Genomic DNA, 21987 nt, shown 5'->3' with positions numbered 1-21987 from the left:
AAGTTTATGGGCTTGAAGGCAAAATTCAAACCCATAGGTCCACAGAACACTCTTTATTTCAATAGACCATGTTGCCGCCACACTCAAGGTGCAAAGAATATATCTAATTTTGCATCTCAATTTTATTTACCTTCTTGCCTTTGTTTTGTTGAGCTCTCTACTGAAAAAAAACCCTTCTTATTTCATGTCCTCATTCCCTACTTATACCTCGAAGAATAGCTTTGATGCACAAAGCTTGGCCTGTTCTCTCAGGCAAAACAAAGCTCTCTTCTGTCCCCCGAACTCCTCTCTTGGTCATTTAACCCATGTAGTTTTATTCCTTGTATCACTGGTATGTGTGTACGTGGCTTACCTCCCTATTCTAAACTCTAAGATTGGAGGAAGATAACTTTATCTTTCCCTTCATTGTATTCCCCATTAGAAAATACTATAAAGAAAAATCCTTGAACATTTATGGATGAGCCAATGTCTTCTTTTAGAAATTTGAAAAATGACAAAACATAACTTTTCTTAAAGCCAATAATTTTCAGTAACTACCACCTGACACTGCATTTCCGGATTATCAGTAAAATATTGGGGTTGAACAAAAGTTGTATACCTAAACAATGCACACAAAGGGCATGAAATCAGTGTACTTAGGTACAGAGATTATTGCTAGCAATATAAATCTCAATATTTTGCAACGACCATTCTAATGTTTTAGTACATTTTATATCCAGTTTCTTCTAGAGCCAATAAAACAATCTTTCCCCTTTAATCCTTTTTTTGTCTAACTAGGTACATGTTGTCATCTGAGTGATGATTTAGTGTCTTTGAGAAGAGAGAAGAGATAATAAATGGGCAGCTTTCTGTCTTCCTAACAGCTAAAGATAAGCCACAGACAACTGGGAAGAGTGAGCTCATGCAAAATATAAGTGGATTTTTCATCTCACTTGCAACATTTTATAGCATTATTTTATTCTATTTCATTTTGTTAATAGTTTCCCTAAAATAAATCTTGCTAGAAAATATTTACCAGGAATATTCTAACATAATAAGAACATATACTGGTACGTGTTAAATAAAAAGTAAAGTTTGTCTCAATGTGGGATAACAAGTTGTTTTAATTTATATGCCACTACCTGGTGCTTATCCTGTAGGTTACTCTGAATAAAGTTCACCAAATATTTGACAGTTCTATCTCCTTAAATGATTATTATCCATTTTTATTAAAGAAAATATATGATAAATGCTGGGTATAATTAACTAATTTCTTCTAGAAAATGTTTGCGTCATGAAAGTAACCTTTATGATTATCTAACAAAATTGTGTTCATTCATAAGCATCAGCTGTCCCCAGCCTTATACCTTATGTCAAGTGACAGACATTATTTTCAATTTATAAATAAAGAAGAATAATTAATGTTTGTGGCCACATTTTAAGGTAAACATGTTAGAAATATAAGAGATTTTTAATAGGACAAATGAAATTACTGTTGTTCTTTTTTCCTACTAAAATATGTGTCTAACACTTTTCATTATTTACTGATAAATTTATTTCTGCATCTATATTTCTTATTTTCTATTTTAGTCTTTATATAGAATTCCTGAAACATATGTTCTCACTGAGCTCATAGGCCTGATGTTAGTTTACACTACACAAATGATAACTGATAAGGAAATGATGGGATTAGGCTGTTCAGGGACTTGCAATAACTTGCTATGATAACAGCAGCTGCCATATCAGTTTTATTAACCCACTAAATCACTACTAATAAATAAGATAATAGCTTTTGTCCATCATGTCTGAAAACCAAGATGTGGTTGATCAAAGTCGACAAGAAATTAAAATGTAACTTCAAATCAAACAGTCTACCGTGTGCATGAGATCTATTGGTGGGCTCAGCTATGTTCTCCCTTACTTTGTCTCGGTATTCTGAACAAGGGTGGGATGCAGGCTCTTTTTGCTTGCCATTGCATCGCTAGGGCTTAGTTAGTGCTAAGACCCTCAGTAAAATGCTTGTTAAATAATGGATATTAATAGCGGAAGTGCTTTGACAGTGTGTACCCTATCTTACAATTTTTTGCATCATACTCTTTAGCACCATACTTTGAACTTCAATATAAATATAAATGGATTGATCATTCTTGATATAACACATTCATAACCATAAAATATGTAAGAATGACTTTTCATCACTCTCTTTTTCCTATAGAATTTTGTTTCATTTTTATTTATTCAAAACCTAAATTTAAAAATATTACAGAGAATAAAACCAGGCATATACTTTCAGCACTGGTGGTAAATCAAAGGAAGGAAAAGAAGAAACGTGAAAGTACAGTCGGTTTTGGTCATGGGGTTGAGAATGTGCAGAGGCTGCCATTGGGATTGCTAGTTTTCCTGACAGGGAGGGGTGAAGAGCGGAGGAATGGATGGAGAGCTGAGTTGCTAATGCCGCTTGCATGTTGACTGGCTTTGTCTCAAAAGCACACTTGTTAGGTGCTCTAGAGTGAGGTTTTCTGAACCCACATGTTAATCTTTAGAGATTTTTTTCCCTTAACCATCAGCAGCAATAGCAGCAATGGCTTCCTATGTAGGACATCAAACTTGTCCCTGGAAACAAATTATTCCAGTTTTAATTGTTTCTCATTTTGACAATGGATATTTGGGCCTATGTAGTGATTCTGTCCAATTGGAATCTTTTTATTTTAATGTATCTGTTTTTAAAAATATTTTATCCTTTCCTTTTGGTTGCATAAAGTTTTGACTTGTTTTATCTACACTTCTTTTCAATCTTTACTTTTAAAGAGGGAAAGTAGCACCTGCGCAAAAGCGAGAGCTGTGAGGACCGATGGCTGTAATACCCAGTCATTTCAGAACTAAGAAAAACGGAACTTGAAAACAGACACAGAATTTACTCGCAAGTTTTAGGCCCTACTAACCTTCTCTTTGTCACGTAAGTCAGTGTTTCCCAAACTTTGGATTTCATACATGGACCAGTAAAATTTGGAGACTGACATTGTTTCATGAACCTCAAAGACATCTAAGGACAGTTTTAGAAACAGTGGTGCTATCATGTGCCCAGAAAACAGAAGAACCTTTTGAGTCAATCATGAGCTAAAATAAATTGTCTGACAATCCCAAATAAAATGATTGGACACACTAGATATTCTAGGAGAACTTCGTAAAACTCAAGATCTTATTTTTTTAAGTAATCATCATTACAACAGTTACATAATATTAATATATTTTAGTATGCAATCTAAGGAAGTTAAAATAAATTAATAGCAAACTAATTTATATTTTTAAAGTATATAATTCAATAAAGCTTTAATAATAGTATGTTTAGGGTACTATATTAAATACCACAATGACAATAAAATTAATTTTGCAAAAATATTAGTAAAATTGGAAGAAATGATTTCCTGATTCTCCAAGATATGCTTACTTCATTTATTTTCCTGTGTTTCATTCAATTGTTCATATTACTATGGACATAAAATTATTTTTTATAAAATGTAAATTTATGAACTATTAAAGAGCCATTAGAAATGATGGCTGTGAAAATAACACAGAGAATAACATGCAGAACTGTTTGTCATGTTAAAAGGCAGAAAGTAAAATTGTGTTTGTGCTGCAAATTTGTTTTTATATAAAACATAAATATCTCTAAATAAAATGCCTTGTGATTGAGGCTTAATAAAGTGCTCTTAGCTCTTTGAAGAAGAATTTAATATATTAACAAAGTTTAAGAACTGTTAGGTCAGTTAAAAACATCTTAATAAAAGTTATATTTCAAAAAATAAAAAAATTAACTAAATTGTTTTGTTGATATGGCTGATTTCAGAAAGAAGTGAGCTTTCCTACTTTTACTACTTAACAAAACGCAAACGTTAGAGTCCGATAAACCTTGACTTAAATTCCAGCATTGTTATTGTGTGGTATCTGTGTAGTTTTGGGCAAGTCAATAACCTTTGAACTGCAGTTTCTTCATTTGTTAAACATAGTAATTCCTATCTTGTATTATTATTGGGAGGATTAGAAGTAATGATTGTGTGTGTGTATTACTCAGTTAATAATAACTTTAATTGTATTGCTGATTTATGGATGCATTGAGTCATTAATTTCATATTATTAATGATAGTGAAGTTGAAAGCATATTTGCTCCTCCATTTATTCTTATACTTTATCACATTTAACTCTCATGACAATCATATGAGATATCATATACCCACTCTACTGATGAAAAGCTGAGTTACCCGTCCAGTGTCATACATACAGTCATAAATAGAAGTACGGGATTCACACTTAGATCTGTCCAACTTTAAACCCCATGTTTCTAACACTAGGCTCTGCTGCCTTTTGATATACTATCTTCTGAGATAAAATATAAGGATGTTTCTTGGAAATAAAGATAGGAAAACTACTTGGCTAAGAATAATTATATCAAAACATTACCATTTACAATATACACAACTCTACATATTGCTGTATCTTTCAACATACATAGTTTACATATAGAAAATTTATTTTCCCCCATGATAAAAAAAGATCAAAAAAAGTAATTGTCATGTCATAAATAGTAAATGGCATATCAGTAAGGCAGAAAAAAAAATTAAATTGTTATGCTTTGCCCTTGGGCACATCATTGGCTATTAGAGATCAAATAAACTGCCAGAAGTCATCACATATTGTCACATCAACCTAAGTACTGCAGCCTCACCATGTCACAATGGACAGGGTTGATCATTCATTTCTAATCCTAAAGTTTCCTTCTAGGATTAATTTACTTTCTCTGCACCCTGCCCACCCATACTCCTGTAGATCCTGTTGAGAGGATTTCTCTGCATTGCTTTGCCTCTTTTTTCCCCTATGTATCTACTTCAAACACTATCTGATCTTTTTTCCACCTACACAATTCAACAGGAATCAAATTCTGTAGAAATAAGTCAGTTAAACTGAGTCAACTTTGAAATAAAGCTGACTCAGTTAGAAGAAAAGGACCAATTTCGTCTTTTACAATATGGAATTTTATTCCTCCTTCCCAGGCCACATACTGTTAACATTAATTGATATCAATTAAATAAGTATTAATTGATAATCTATTATCTTTCGGATAACAGAAAGGATATGAAAGTGAATGAGAGGAAGTCTCTATCCTCACAACACTTACTGTTTAGGAAAGGAGATAAGTTAATTTCACATTAAGATAGATACCAACTCTGAGAGTGCAGAGAAAGAGCCTATAAGAAATCAATAGGCTAAGGAAGATTCAGAAGAAGAGGGAGTTCAAGAGACATTCTTTTAAATGGGTAAGATCTCAATGTACGGTAGGGGAAAGGTCATTCTCAGTGGGGGAAGACAGCACAAATAAAAGAATGACAGTCAGGGGTGAAGCAAAGGTAACAATTTGTTGAGAGCACAGGTTACCTGCTGAAAACTGAGAAGGAGAAGACACAATAGCAAAATGGGTCAGGACTAAATCATAATGGACCTTAAATGTCAAGGTGAGAAAACTTTGTCTTTAATAGTAAAAATTATGAGCCCAGTGAAAGTCTCTGAGCATGGAAGATATATGATTGAATCTGAACTTTAGAAGTCAGTTTAGAAAAATGGTACTGAGTAGACAAGAAACAGATAAGGCCAAGTTATGAAAGTGGAAATAAGGAGAGACAAATTCAAGAGAATTCAAAAAGTAGGAAAAATTTTTGGCAAGTGACTAAGTCGGAGCTAGCCAATAAAAGGCCATTAAGCACTTGAAATGTGGCTAGTCTGAACTGAGTTGTGCTGTAAGTGCAAAATACACACTGGATTTCAAAAACTTGGTGTGAAAAAAGAATGTAAAAAAAAATCCACTTAAAAAATGGGCAAAGGAGCTGAATAGATAATTTTCAAAGGAAGACATACAAATACAGCCAACAGGTACATGAAAAAATGCTCAACATCACTAATCATCAGGGAAATGCAAATCAAAACTACATTGATATATCGTTTCACCTCAGCTAGCCTGGCTATTATCAAAAAGACTGAGAATAACAAATGCTGGTGAGGATGTGGAGAAAAGGGAACTCTTGTACACTGTTGGTGGGACTGTAAATTAGTACAGCCATTATGGAAAAGAATATAGAGGTTTCTCAAACAACTACAGATGGAACTACCATATGATCCAGAAGTCCCACTTCTGGGTATACACTCAAAGGAATGGAAATCACATGTTGAAGGAATATCTGTACTCACATGTTCATTGCAACTCTACTTACAATAGCCAAGAGTTGGAACCAACCTAAATGTCTATCAGCAGATGACTGGATATGGAAAATGTGGTATATACACACAATGGAATACTACTCAGCCATAAAAAAGGGTAAAATTCTGCCATTTGCAGCACCATGGATGAACTTGGAGAAAATTATGTTAAGTGAAATAAGCCAGGCACAGAAAAAGAAATACCACATCCTCACTCATAAGTGGGAGCTAAGGAAAGAAGGAAGGAAGGAAGGAAGGAAGGAAGGAAGGAAGGAAGGGAGGGAGGGAGGGAGCGAGGGAGGGAGGGAGGGAGGAAGGAAGGAAGGGAGGGAGGAAAGGAAGGAAAAGAAAGAAAGAGAAGAAAGAAAAAGAAAGAGAAAGAAAGACCATAGTAAAACATTGAACTTTCAGAAGGAGGGAACAGACCTATAGTTACTAGAGTGGGAAAGGGGGAGGAGGAGGAGGGATAGTGAGTAATTGTACACAAAAAGTCAGCAGGCAAAGCCGACTTCAGTAGCCAGAGAAGGCCATCAGACAGGTCAATACAGATTTGGGCAGTTAGAAATCAACTAGCTAGTTAGCAAAAGGGAATATAGGTGGGGCTCTGATAGCATCTGCTACATTACAGTTTATATAAAACAATAAACACAATATCATAGTTCAAAAATGTAAAGGAAACACTGCCTTCTTAACTAGATGTACTGTTTTAGCTGCAAAGAGAAAATGTTTGTCTCTCCATATCAAAAATGCCTATCTTTTCAGAGAATACAAATAAAATTAAAAATGCAAAGATGACAAAAAAAATGCAAAATATCTTGTTAATAATTTTACATTGATTACATGGTGAAATTATGTTTTCGATACGTTGGGTTAAATAAAACATTACTAAAATTAATCTTACCTGTTCTTTTTCAGTTTTTTAATATGGGAAATTTTTGAATTGAATATGTAGCAGCATTATACTTCCACTGTCCAGCACTGGAGAGTGGACAAGCTAGGAAAGGAGTGGTAGAAGAGGAAAGAGGACCTGGGCAGTGCTGTGACAGCAAAGCCACAGGAAAAGTTTTCTGTATTTATTTGTTTTAGGGGGCATTCTCAGCAGGTTTGAATGCTAGGTAGGAGCCAAGAAACATGAGTAACAGTGAAAACGAGCCCCTAATTGTTTGCCTTGGTAAAGACATGGACTAGGACAGAGGGATGTGATCAGTGGTAGGGGAAGTGAGCAGGTAGCTACTCTTTCAAGAAATAGCAAAAAGAAGTAAAATAATAGAGCAATCGTGGAGGGTACAGCAGGTTGGAGGTTTTGGGTTTTTTTTTTTTTTTCAGTGTAATAGAGATCTGGATATGCTTATATGCAGGATAAAAGGAGAAACTGAGAACATGATGGAAAGAGGAATTAACTGATGAACAAGAGTCTGTAATTGGGGTTTCTACAGAGATTGCCACAAAAGAGAAGAAAAGCTAAAGATGTCAAGAGAAGGAGTATGTAACAGCTTATTTTATGTTTCCATTTACATTGAGATGACCAAAGAGATCATTTTATGTATGTCATTTGTCTTGAAAGGAAAAGAACAGGATATTAAGAAATGATTGTCTGGGAAAGAAAACTAGAGGAAGAAACCTGAACTGTGAAAAGGTACTTTGTACTCACAGAAATCTTCAGTCCCTGGTTTTGGCCTTGCTCTATGGAAGTTCTGTGGATTCTGCTTGGCAACTATATTTAGTCTTATATATTCTTCTTTATGACACTGGTTCCTTTAGTAACAGCTTTAAGGTTATAAAAGTGATTCATTTAAATTGTTTCAGCAGAAAAAATCATATATTATGATTTTCTGTATAAATTTTCCTTTTAAACATTATTGTAAAAATCTACCTGTTTTCCTTTTGAGTTTTTACAGTTGGTAAAAGTCTGCTTCATCAAGAAGAGAATACCCAGTTCGATTCACTGATAAAGATAATACTTATCTCATATTTGTGTCAATCCTCACATACAAGGGCAGAATCACTGATGTGTCTTACTTTGAATGGCCTCTTGTTCCAAGCCGCCTTGTTGTTAGGAGGGGAAACTTCTGGCGAATTGTCTAAAAAGAAAGACAATGACTAGTTTTTAGAAAATGTGTGGTTCTAATGCAAGCCATTCATAACCAGTTACTTCAAGAAAGTAAATGCTGAACTTTGAGTGAACTGTGAGTGAATAATTAGTCTGGAAAAAGTAATATCTTATACATATTGATAAGCAATAATACATCAGCAGAGACAGGGAGGTACTTTTTGGTTACAGTGTTCTACTGCCCTTGTCTCAATTTCCAAGTCAGATCATACCTGTATCTGCATTTGCTTGATATTACTACCAAAGTGATTATTACTTTATTTATGTACTGAGTGGGAAGATTTGAGTTTCTTTATAATAATTTCATTCAGAAATTGACCCACAATTAGATATCCATCCCCATCCCTGAAAGGATACAGGAAACTTCCTCTGCTTTGCTGGATCTCCGCAGTAGTGTTATAACATTTTTCTTTTGTGTTCCTTTTTCTAAATTTGCTAAAATTAGGATCTTATTAAAGATTTTTTTTAAAAAGTCTTCTACATAAAACAGGAGTTTTAACCTGGATCTTAGGTGATCCGCACATGAACTACAGAGAGCTCATGGCAAATTTTATGTATGTGTTCATTTTGGTGACTGGGTCTATAGTTTTTACCAGATTCTTGGTGCTTCATGACCTTCAAACATTAAGAATTATTACTATAAGGTAAATCCACAAAATGGTAATGCTAACATGGGCATTAGAAGTTGTCTTATCTAACCTCCTCATTTTATAGAGTGAGTTAACTGAGTTCTGAAAAAAGTGCTTCAGAAGGTCTCACAACAAATTAGTCACAGTCAAGGCTAGAACCTAGATCACTTGGTTTCCTTGTGCTATATTGCTATGTCTCTATAAACAGAAAGGTTTTCAAAATAAATAATTTTTTTCTTTAACTGGGAAGCTAGATCTCAGTATTCATTATTTTCTGGGCAATGAGTCCCTCTGCAGGTTAGAATTCAGATTTCAGTTTTTATGAGATAAAATATTTAAGACCCAACCTTTCTATACATTTTCTGGGATATCCTAGGTTCTCAGACAAGAGAGCATGAGAAGAATCTCAAGAGACAAAACTTTCCCAAGAGATTGATACTGTTTCCTGATTCTCAAAATGATATTAACATATTTAAGTATAGTAATGTCAGTTCTACAGATTTCCATCCTAACTGTACAGGTGGGGTAGAAAGAAATGCTTTTAAATGAGAAAAATTTAACCAATTCCATTACAAAATCTTAGAGTTTGGGGTATAAACATAGAGTGAAATGGAGAGTTAACCAAACTATTTAGGTAACAGAATAAAAACCTACTAAAAACTCGCATACTTGGACTAGCTAAATAATAAAGATAACTATTAATTGCATTGACAAGAGACTTGTCACCTCCATTTAATTTTGCTTCTCAAGCTAGGCCATACCATATTCTTCAATGCATCCCTCTTTGAAGGGAAATGCTACTACTTAAGCGGAGCTTGCTTTAAGTTCACATTAGATCTTCTGATAGCCAGGGTTGTAACATTAAAAATCAAGGTATAAACACATAGAAGTTCCAAACACAGTCCTTAAGAGAGTTCATTTATGCCTAGGAAATGAATGTCATAATATCCTCTAAGAAAACTTGCTCAGATGAATTTGTTTCCATACTGTCTGCCTGACATGGCTTTAATTGTAAGGTAGTGTAGCCAATATGTGTCATGTACCTTTCCAAAGGTGGCTGCACAGGCTGGCTCCAATTTCTCTTTCCTGCAAAAATCTAAATAGTGTGCATAAAGGATGCACCGTGGTAAGCAAACTCCTTCACATACAATGTAATTCTCTTCAAGCCTAAGGAAAAAGACCAACAATTAGGTCAAATTTTTTCTTTATTTCTCCTTTTATTTCTCCTTTCTCATTGACTTAATGCCCATTTTGAATACAGACTTTATACAGATAAGTTAATGAGTAGACATGAGTTGACTTCTTTTATTCTGGTTCTTATTAAAAATCAGATCACAAGGATTAATGTTAGAAGAGCAAGAACCCCTATGAACATCTGCTAGTGCAGTTAAAATATCATGGCTATGTAAAATCACTCCTATCTGGTCCACATTGTAAATATTAGGTCTTACTTCTATATAACTTCTCACTGTTCATCATTGTTTGCTCTGTGATATATAAATACAAATGGTGAAATTGAAGATGATGGGTTTTCTAAAGAACATCCTCCGCACTAAAGGGCTGCTAGGCTTCAGGTCGAAAAATGCTTACATTCTCTTCTTTTCATTAACAAACTAGTTCTGAACCCTGAATAGTTAGGGAAGGATGGTGATGCATTTATTTGCAAATTACAAAAGGTTAAACTCATTTCAGAATAAGTCTGAAATGATACTGATCTATTTCCATCCCTACACCTTGTACTGTGATCAGTACTATAATTATCTAAAACATCCTGTACACTTGAAACACAATGCAATTCTCTATAGATGCCTCCAAATATAACATATGTAACTTCAAATCTATGTTATAAATATAATGATATAAGCTTTGAAAATTTAGAGTAATTGTATTTAATTTGTAATTAAGTGAAATTTATAAAAATGCAGTAAATATATATTTTGTGTTACAATTACCTGAACAGCAATCTAGAAATCAGAACTTTCAGATTCTATTCCCAGATTTTTTAACAGTCTAGTAGATGATTTCAGCTAAAATTTACTTCTACTAATTTTAAAAAAGTAAAATCATAATTATTATCATACAGTAACAATGCAATATAGAGTATATATTCAGATTAAAATTGGGTAAAATCCTTCAAGACCTTTGATTTAACATATTTTCAATTTGCACAAGATGAAAGCTAAGGAAGTGTTTCCTGAGCAGATATCAGACACCCATTTTTCTATGAAGAAAACAAAAGACCAAAAACCAGTAAGATCTAGTGTTTTAAAACATAAAATCAATTTGCATAAAATCAGACACCTAGTCGAAAGTGAAAACTGGAGTTAATCAGCCAGCTTTTTCACTTTGATTTTAAGTTCTAATTTTTACCACTCCCAAGATAATCTTAAAGGGAAATTCTCAAAATACAAATAACTTTTTTAAAAAAAATGTGTAAAACTCATTTTTTTGGAGAGGGTGTGGGAAATTCAAACAGAAATGATAGTGTTTTTTATATTTTCAAAAATATGAAAATCATCATAAGAAACAGCTATTGAAAAATTGTATTTTAATGACACACATATACTAGCCAATTTTCATCTGCCTATTTTGATATTATTGTAGGCATTGTCTTTGCCTTCAAAATACTTGTAACCCTAGATATAAGAACAATGTCAGTTTGGGGTATGGCATTTTTTTCTTTAATTTTAATGTGTATATATTTATAAAATAGAAACCCAAGGTTGTTTCCACTCACTCAATGTGAACTAATAAAATGGGAGTGATTGTTCAAAACACTTCTGTAATATATGTGAAATCATAATACTTTTGCCCCAATTATTCTAGTGCAAATAGCTGTATCCTAAATACTCCAGATAATTAGCTCAATTATTTACTGCTCTAGTGTATCCTTAACCAGTAATCATGACATCAACTTCAATAGTTAAAGTGTAACTTTAGAGAAACATTGATTGATATTTCAATATTTGAAAGGGCTCAAGAATATAATCACAAAATTTAGTATATGCAAATTGTAATTTAATGTTTAAATAAATAAAAATAAAATTACTAGTTTTTTTGATTCTTTTTTTCTACTGTATATTTCTAAGGTTTAGATCATACTTTACACATGAACAGGTTATGTAAATAATCAGTACATACGGAGACCTTTTATTTATTTGTTTACTATTTGAAATTTGAAAGGAAATTTATACTTCTATTTCTTCATACTATGCAGAGACGTCTGATACTTTTTTTTTTTACTTTAGATCCTTTTCCCTTTTAGATAAATACTACAAACTGTTTTCTGTATGTAGAAAGCCTACTAATAAATTTTTGGTTATAAGAGATTTTCCTTGAAATCCAATTTGTGATATTTCACTATAATAAATCTATATGACAGGTGCTATAAAAATAGTTGAACATATATTTAAGTGAATAGCGATATCTTAGCTACTTTTTCTGTCTTCTACGGCAAACACATTTCATCTTACAGCCAATACGCTATTTTTAATTCGCCCTCTTATGGATAAGGCAGTGTTAAGAACCTGCCTCCTTTTAGGTTAGTGTTGAGAATCATGCTTTGTAAATACAAAAACCACCAAATAACAAATATATACGAACTGAATTGATTGCATGCTGAGCAAAGAAGTCATAAAAACATTCATTATCACATGGATTTGAAGAAATTATGGTTTTAGTCAACAGTAAACAAAGAAATGTGGTTTTATGTACACAGCAGGTCATTTTTCACTGGTATCAGATATGTCTCTATACTAAATATTCAGTGAAAAAAAATTTTTGGATTAAATTCCAATTGGTCTTTTAAACCTGCCCGAAAGTTTGAAGGAGAAGCAAATTGTCCCAAGCACAGGTTCTGAAGACACTAGCTTAGGAAACATCAACAGGCGCCCCAAGTGTACCCCGTGGCTGCGTCTTACCACTGCAGTGTGAGCTGTGCCTGCTTCTTTTTGTCCCTCATGATCTGCGTGATGGTTTTCTTCTGAGAGAGGTGCTGGTCATCAGCGGCTTTGGTTTTGCTGTCGCAAGGGTCCGCATCCTCTTCTTCAGAGGAAAAGTTACCATTGCTTAAATGCATTTCTGATCGCCCGGTGAAGGGATGATAAAGAAAGACAGCATACAAGATCAGTTAGGTAGCTTCTCAGTGCGCCTTTGCTTCAGATGGCATGGCCTGTTGCGGGGCTGGGGCGGCGACAGGAGAACTATGCAAAATCCCTGAGAGCTAACAATCTCTAGCTGACATTTTCCTAGGGAAATAGGAAGATGTGGGCAGAACGTCCTATGTATACGTCTGTTTGAGGTGGTTTGTTTTTACTGCTGGGTGCCCATCGTCGTCCCAGTGACATCTCCGGATGGGGCAGAGCACTCACCTGATTTCACTCCCACCCGCAGCTCCGGGGCTTCCCCCTTGTCCCCGCTGCCCTGCGCGCCCCCGGGCTGCGCTTCAGCCGCCAGGAACACTCTTTCCTCCGGATAAACGAGCAAGCCCTGGCCCAGGAGCTGCGCACAGCACTCCTCCCGGATCTCGGGGGAGAGCCGGGCTGAAGGCTGCGCCTGCACGAAGGCGTCTTCCAGCTCCGGGACCTTGGCCATCCTCCCGGCCGCCGGAGACCTCCGCACCCGCCGCGCGGCCGGCTCTGGCGGAGCCCCGAGGCCGGGGCGGGGCGGGGCGGAGCTGGGGAGCCGGGGCCGAGGCGGGCCGAGGCGGGGCTGGGTCTCTCCACTCGGCGGCGGTCCGGGCAGGTGCCGTCCTCGGAACTCACTTCCTCACCTGCCCGCCACGCCCTGAGCCGTGGATCGCATTCTCCACACCCCGGTCCCCTCCTTCCTCCCGTCTCTCATCTTGCGCTGGGCCTGAGGACAGTTTTCACAAAGCGCCCATAAAGATCGAGAAAACTTCGCCCTCCTCCCCCTCCGGGGAAGAGCAGTGCCACTAGCGCCATCCCGACTCTCAGCAGACAGAAAAGAGGCCCGCGCCGAGCAGCCTTGACTGCACGCCCGGGACAGGGACAAGAGTGCCCCGGAGTTCCGCGCAGTCACTGCACAGCACGGGCCGCGTTCTGGGTTCCCGGGCTAATCCCAGGGCTTGATGGCCAGGGCTCTTCCCGCAGGCTGGAGGACAGGTGCCATCGCGTCACGCACTGCTCTGCTTGCTATGCACGTGGGCTCGGACTCCTGGGCCTCCCAGCCCTCGAGGATCGCCCCGAACTTGAAGGAAAATAGTCATTCTCTCGGTTTACAGTATTTTGCACTGCTTCCGCAGCTCTTACATCTGGCAGTGCAACGGACGTTTGTTTAAATGAAAAATGAAATCAATAATTTCCCAATCCAAAATAGCAAGAGAGTTACATGTGGTGGAAAATAATAACTTGTGCTCTCTTTAAGCAGATATAGTTGAGGGTACTTGGGGTCGGTGTCGCCTGACCGACGACACACAACCTTCCCTTCCTGCCATCTTCTGTTCTTTTGACAAATACGCCCTGTGCCTTTATATGAGTAGTGCTCTCCAGGAAAAGCAAGGGTCCTGCTTTGGTTAACATTGATTCATTACAACCTTCAACCTGTCATTCTTTCTTGGAGCATTAGAGACAGAAATCACCCCTGAATTTTTAGTTAATATTAATCTACATTAATTGAAATTTAGCATAGAAAGAACAAGATGGACCCAATGTGGATGGCTGAAGAGTCAATTAAGGGGAGGAGTAATACAGTCTAAGCAATATAGCAGCTAAAATTATAGGTGTATTTAACCTCCCCTGTTTTTAGCACCACTTGTCGGGAAAGGCATGACTTCTCCGTCAAAGTATTTCTCCTTACCTGGTACCTCTAGCAGCTGGATCCGGGCTGGGGCCACCCATCCATCCACACACCCAAGGCTCAGGCTTCACCCTAAAAGGACAACTTTGCATACGGGTCTTCTCTACGCAGTCCCTTGATAGCCTCACAGCCTGCTCAGTCCAGAGGGCTTGGCTCTACAGTACTAAAGTTTAGAATGTTTCCCCTCTATGGAAACACCCTCAGATTCATTCTATAAAGGGAGTCTTACTGACTAAGCATGTCCACTTACTTGGCATAACCAGAAGAAAACTGTTCAGGAAAATTACCGGAATTTCTTTTTTAATTTTTTAAAATATGACTACTTCCTAACTGCAAATTAATTTAAAAGAAATTAATTTGGGAAAAAATCAGGAAAGGGGTTTTCTACAAAGCATAGCTAGATTCCAGTTGTGCAGTGATCCGGGATAGGAAGGGGGTACGTGATTGGAAATAGGGTACATGGCAGGTACTAATGTTATTTAAAGGAAGAATCAGCATTACTTGGTGACAAGCGGGGAGGTCTTATATGGGGGGGGAAAAGGTTATTTCCCAGATTGCAATCTTTAGGAAGTATCAAGGAAAACAAGAAATACTTTCTATGTAAATAATTTCTCAGCTTACAGCTTGAGAAATGTGTGTTTTTATTACAATGTTAATGTTAAAAAATGGAGAAAGTACCTTATTTTAACATTTACTTCTTTAGTAAAAAAAGAAAAGGAAAACCGCTCTACTTTTTACTGAAAATTATTTTGTTCTACCTTAACATCCAGTGTCTCCAATAACCTTTGTCCTTTACATATAAATAACCACTTACCTTTCTTTCCATTTCCAGTAAAAGATAGTCTAATGCTCTTTTTTAGATTAATATAAAACTAATTGTGTATTTGCAGTAGTGAAAAAAGAAAATAGATTAGGTTAGTCAGTGTACAAAAGTAAATAATGTACTGCTTTATGTGTATTTGAGAACTGTTTCTTACATAGTGTTGCAATAAGTACATATAGTAAACGACAAAAATGTAAGTTGCAAATCAAATTCAATACTAAATGTATATGTTAAACAGCAGCTGGCACATAGTAGCTACCTGCTAAATATTTGTTACAGAAGTGAATGGAAAGAGGCGGTAGCCTTCTGTCTTCTTCATTCAACCAAAAATAATTTATCATGACCTGGAAATTCAAAAATAAATAAAACATGATTACTTCCTCTTTAATATTCTCAGTCTAGTGGAAGAGGCAGAGACATTAGAATAAAACATACATACGATATGATGTTGTGTATGAAGTGCTCTGGGCACCCAGAGTTCAGGGTGCAGGGAGAGCAGGCGGAAGAGTTCACAGAGAATGTAACATTTAACGGGTATTGAAGGATTTGTATGCATTCACAGGTGGAACTGTGGGGAAAATACATTCCAGTCAGAAAGCATTGCATGTGCAGAGGCACAGAGGCAAGAAAGAGCATGGCTGGCTGGAGGAGTCAGTATTTGGGTACAGCAGAGGATAAATGAGACATAGAGGATCATGAGCTGAGGTCATATCTTGAGGGAACTTGATCAAGCTAAGAAGTATATACTTTATTAGAAATGACAATAACAAATCACTGAGAAGTTTTAGGAAGAAAAATATCAAAGAATGAGTGGATTGGAGGAAAGTTAGGAAGACCAGGTGATAAAATGAAGGCTTGGACTAGGAAATGGCAGTGAAGATAGGAAAGAAAGGAGTGATTAAACATACTGAGGATGCACACGTAGATGGCGATAGTGGTAAATTGCTGTAGTATCGGCCCCCATTGATTCATGCATTCTCTGTCCATGCTCCTGGGTAATCCCCTCCTGTCCTGACTCTGAACTTGGCTATTAGCAAACATACAAGCAGGTGCTTGAAAAGGACTTATGCATTGGGGCATCACTTCTCTTGCTAATGCTGGAAACATTGGGACCACCATCATGTAGCTGAGCCTACACTAGCTTGTTGGAGACATGTCAAACCTATTATTCCATTTGATATCCAGAATTAACCACTAGCCATAACCAACTGCCAGACATGTGAGTGAGCAAAGCCATTATAAAATAACCAGCCTCCAGCTGACCTGCCAGCTGACTGCAGCCTCATGAGCAAGCCTTGGTCAAGCCTAGCCCAGCTGAGCCCAGCCCAAACTGCTGACCCATAGAACTGTGTGCTAATAAATGATATTTGTTTTAAGCCACTAAAATTTGGGATGGTTTGTTACACAGCAAAAATGAACTGATACAGTGAAGAATCAGCTATAGTCTTGCATGTCACAAAAAGTTGGCTGAATTTTAGAGACAGAGGAGTAGCAGTAGCTAGTGGGACAGGCAGTGTAGAGAGTAAGTGTGAGGCATTTATTTATTTTTTGCTTTTGAAAGGGTTTTCATTTGCTTTTGATTTTTTAGATGAGGAAGAATTGAACTCAAAGTTGAGGGAGATTTTGAATAATAAAACTTACTTTGAAGGTTTTACATAAAGATCAAATGCAATAATATACACAAAGACATCAAATGAAAAATAATTGTTACCTTATACATCTGTGTGTACATAGATTATATGTACTATATCTTCTATTTTATTTTTTACAGAACTCACACAAGTGAGTGTACACCTACTGACATATACACACATCCCATTTTGGGGAGAAATAACTTGGATACCACAGTATGTTCTAAAACAGCTCCCTAAAATTCCTAACTAGAGGTGGGATGTCATTTTTGCAAGCAGATCTCTACTTCTACCCCAAACCCAGAGAATTTTGCAGTTGTTTTGAAGTGTCCACACAGAGGCATACTCATGGTTGTACCTAGAATAAGATATTCCAAGCGTGAACCCCAAATCTTCTAAATAAATTGAGCATATCTAAGGGCTAAACAAACTATTCTTCATTCTCAAAATTTTTAATTACAGTATTCTATTTACCACATTTTTTGTGGCTTTTTCTAGTAGATTTGGGGCTGAAGTGTCTATTATTTCAGATAATAAATTATGTGACAAGATATGCCATTTTACCAAGCATAATGTGCAGTCTACAAGATAAAGACAATAAACTCCTTAATGTCATATTACGGTTCATTTGGGAGGAATGGGCAAAACCATAATGCTTTTCATTCCTAATATTCCTATCGTAACAAGGCAAATAATCGTAATCAAATGTCTATATTGTAACTCTAAATTTTTAGTCATGTTTTATCTACTATCATGGACATATACAATAATTTAGAACATCTAAAATTTAAGGAAGCACACATGATTTATCACAAATTTGTCCTTAATTTTTTGTAATCAATAGCTGGCTCCAAACCTATTTTTCTTCTCAATGTACTTCTCTATGTCACTGCTCAGTTGCAAAATATACTCTAAATGGTTCCTTTACTTAGAATCCCTATTTCATAAATATTTAAGATTGTAGCTTTTATTTTTTCTCAACTTTCTGATTTTTTTGTATTTTATAAAATTGATATATGAATATGCTGATCATAATCACGTTGCTGTATACCATAATTTGATAATAATCACTAGTAATTTTGATGAAATACACTGCTTTTTAAATACAGTATTGAAATTAACACTCCTTTTCAGAACTTATATAATTTCCTCAAGCTAAACAAGATTACTTCTGTTTAAATTACTAGTTCTGTGCCATCTTATTGAGTGGAATGGATAACTGTGTCTACTAAGTACAGTCTGATTCAAAGACTGTGTGTGCAATGCATTTATTCCCATCCCTCACTTTGTGTGAAAGCTTTTGAACCTAATACATCATCTTCACTGAGCAATTTATCAAATGGAAGAGCTGAGTAAATGCTACTCTTTCCATAACATAGTGCTTTTGAGTGCCAGTAGAGGATAAATAACAATAGAATAACATAATAAGTAAGTAAGCATTAGGTCAAGAGAAGAGGTGGTTCACTGTATCTAACTGAATGATTAGCACAGTGCTCTTTAAAAGTTGAACCATCTGTATCAGAATTACCTGAAGTCATTGTGAAGTATGCAGATTCCCACCTCAGAACCAGCAAATCAATTACAAAATAAATATTATCAATAGAGTGTCATTTCTTATAAATTTCTCACATCAAGACAAGGAAAATTGGCTTTCAGAAGATGTGAGGGAGGAGACTGTGTCCCAGCCTAAACCATAGTCTAGAATGTTAAGCAGCATAATGAAGTTCACCTTCAGCTAGATTATAATTTAGCATTGGCTTATGCATAAGGGCAGCGTGGAGGACAGAGCTGCAGGGGACGGGGGAAATAGGGTAAAGAGGAGTAGGCCAAGGAACCCAATGGTGATCACAATCCCTCAGTAGTCTCAGCCTCAGTTATGTCAGTAGTGCTTTCCTGGTGTTCATATCACGGCATGTGGAAAATTATAATGTTATATCTGGCACACTGGGATAAGCAGGTTAGTCTGTTTGCAGACAGAGCTAAGCATACCAGAAACTCTGGACACCCTAAAAGAGGCTGAGAGAATCAATGACATCCCCCTGGGAACACGCTGTTGGGAAATTGCTCTGGGAAATACCCATCACTCTATCTGTTAATGTGTTCATCACTACATGCTCTCAGCAATGCCTGGGCACTGGTTTTTCCTTCTCTACTTTGTAGAATGGGGGACTAACACCAGGAAGTTACTAGGCCATTCTCTACCTTTTTAAAAAAAGGAACATGAGATAGTTTCTCCATTTTCACAGGCAATTAGTGAACACTATGTTAAATGGATATGACATCACATGTATAATAGTTTTTGTAGTTATTTTATTTACATTTGAATGAAATGAATTATTTAATAATTATTGTATCAGAAAGTGTGCACAATTTACCTTTATTTTCTTTTCAGTTAGTGATCTATGATGTCATGAAGTGAAATTTTATGTGGATTAATTTTATTAATCCACATAAAATAAGAAAAGCTAAAGAGCAAAATACATAGAAAAGTAATAGATAGAATCCGTTTTTATTTATCCTTAGATTACAATTGTTTGCTGATCATGTTTGCAGGTTAAGAAATAAACGAACATGAATTTAAAGTTTAAAAAGGTAAAGGTGGGGAGGAGGAATCAATTAGAAACAGAGAGGTCAAAAGATGGCTTTAACATCAACTTTTACAAACTCAAAATAGCTAAAAATACCAACTGATTAATATTTTTTCAAATAAAAAGGCTTATTGAGCATTTCTTAAATTCTGTAGTACTAAAAACATGAATTTTAGCAATATATCTTTCTTTCAGTATTAATTGGATACACCAAAATATCGCATAGTAAATCAGAAAATACATAACTTTGAAAATCATATGTCAACTTTTAAAAAAATTAAATGGTACACAGGATGAAAATTATAATAACTATAATAACATTTACTTAACATGGAAAACAAATAATTATATATGATTACACATTGTGGGTTGATCTATTTGTAATTTTTTTATGATTTTACTCTATGGAAATCTCTTGTATTTACTCACATTTCCAGAAATTTAAACCACTAACAAGTAAGGCAACATAAAATCAGATCTAAGATGAAAATGTGTGTTACATCATTCACAAACTTGCAGTAAATGTGAACTAAGAGTCAATTTTTTGAAGTGAATAAATAACCACTTTATCCTTAAAGATTTGCTGTTATTAACTGCTAATGTATAGGTTAAATCACATAAAAACGTGGTTGATTGTCTGTTTATAACTATGAGTTAATTTTGAAGGGACATATGAGAGACATAAAATTCAATTGGTCCTTCCAGAGACAGTAGGTAAATTATCAAGGTAATTTATGACTTACTGGTTGACCATGTAAGGAAAATTAAACTAATGGAAAATTATTCTATGATGAGTTTCCATTAAATACTCTCTGGAATGCTGGCTGCCTTCAGCATTCCCTTAGTGTTAGAAATAAGAGGATTGAGGAAGACCATAAAAAAAAGGAAATTGCAATCTTTGAAACAGGAAGCGATTAAGGTAAAAAATAAGGATTTTAATAGAGTGAGTGTCATGTAAGGATGATTTCTATTCTGACCCTGTTTTAGTGTATTGATAGTTATAAGACTGTGGAAAGAAAAAGTAATTTTATAGTGCCAACAAAAGGCATATGTTAGAGTACCAATTATTTCATCATCCACTTTGATGTAAATGAATCCAAATGGTTTAAACCAGAACAATTGGTAATCATGAAAACTTGTGAAAATATGAATTCATGTCATACATAATAAAGTTCTGACTTTTAACTTAAAAGTTAACATTGTAAAGTGACTTTTTCAAATTCATGACCTTCCCATATTTTATTAAGGTTCATTGCATCCTTAGGAAATAGGAGGATGTGGTATCTTCATTGCTTCATTCAGTAAGCAGCAGGCATGGCATGTTCCCTGTGTGGGTAGCTTTGTAGACAACCCTGCAGGAAGTAAAGCTCTTTCCCTGTCAGGGATGCACTTCAGTGCTCTCAGGGAGAGGACACATCCATGCTTGCTGAGGAAGCAGGCTGCCTAGTCTCAACCAACGAAACGACCTCTTTTGCACAGTGGATTCATGACATCCAAAGAGATCTGAAAATTCCTCTTCACCTGTGCGCAGTCCTGAAGTCCAGCAGGGAAACAAGAAGTGCTGATGAGAGTAGGGAGAATGACAGAAAGGAAACAGAAAAAACAAAATCTGAGTGATTGATATATCTGAATGCAAATTCAAGACCCAGAGGAAATAACCAAGACAAACTGAAAGGAGTAGAATTTGGCATAATTGGAAAAAAACACGTGGTGGAATAATAGCACACTAAATCCTATAACTGAGCTAAAACGAAGGTTTAATTTCTTCAGGAATGCAAAGATAAATGCAAAGCATTTATCAATATCTATATCATTAATAGTATGTAACACTTTGCCCATAATTAGTGCTCAATATTCATTATAGGAATTAATGAATTTATTGGGTTTTAATTATAATACATTGTATACCAAACACTTATCACATGCTAGGTACTATGTTAAGTACTTTACAAGTTATGTTGTTTTATCCTCACTGATTCTATGAGGTAGGTGGGAATATGACCTTTTTACAGATGAAAAAACTGAGACTCCAAAAATATTAGCAACTTGCCCAAGGGTTCAGGAATAATAAATGAAGAGCCACGATTGAACCCAGGCTTGCTTGATTTAAAGTTTCATGTTATTAACAGGTATAATGCCAAGCTTGTTAGATCTCCTACCCGAC

At 35.8% G+C, this 21987-nt stretch overlaps 1 protein-coding gene across 1 annotated transcript in view; it reads right to left on the bottom strand.

The window, feature by feature from the left end:
• Positions 1–13557, bottom strand: part of RFX6 (regulatory factor X6) — a 54925-nt gene extending 41368 nt beyond the window's left edge. The window contains exons 1-4 of the mRNA XM_063098110.1: positions 13335–13557; positions 12885–13044; positions 10008–10131; positions 8245–8306 (exon numbers count right to left, since the gene is read on the bottom strand). Of these exons, the coding sequence (XP_062954180.1) occupies positions 8245–8306; positions 10008–10131; positions 12885–13044; positions 13335–13557 (569 nt within the window). The remainder of the gene's footprint in view (positions 1–8244; positions 8307–10007; positions 10132–12884; positions 13045–13334) is intronic.
• Between the last annotated feature and the right edge of the window lie 8430 nt (positions 13558–21987).

Source organism: Cynocephalus volans, chromosome 5 (genome assembly GCF_027409185.1).
Source record: "Cynocephalus volans isolate mCynVol1 chromosome 5, mCynVol1.pri, whole genome shotgun sequence".
NCBI classification, from domain to species: Eukaryota; Metazoa; Chordata; class Mammalia; order Dermoptera; family Cynocephalidae; genus Cynocephalus; species Cynocephalus volans.
Note: the sequence above shows the minus strand (reverse complement) of the source record. Positions and strands in the feature narration are given on the sequence as shown.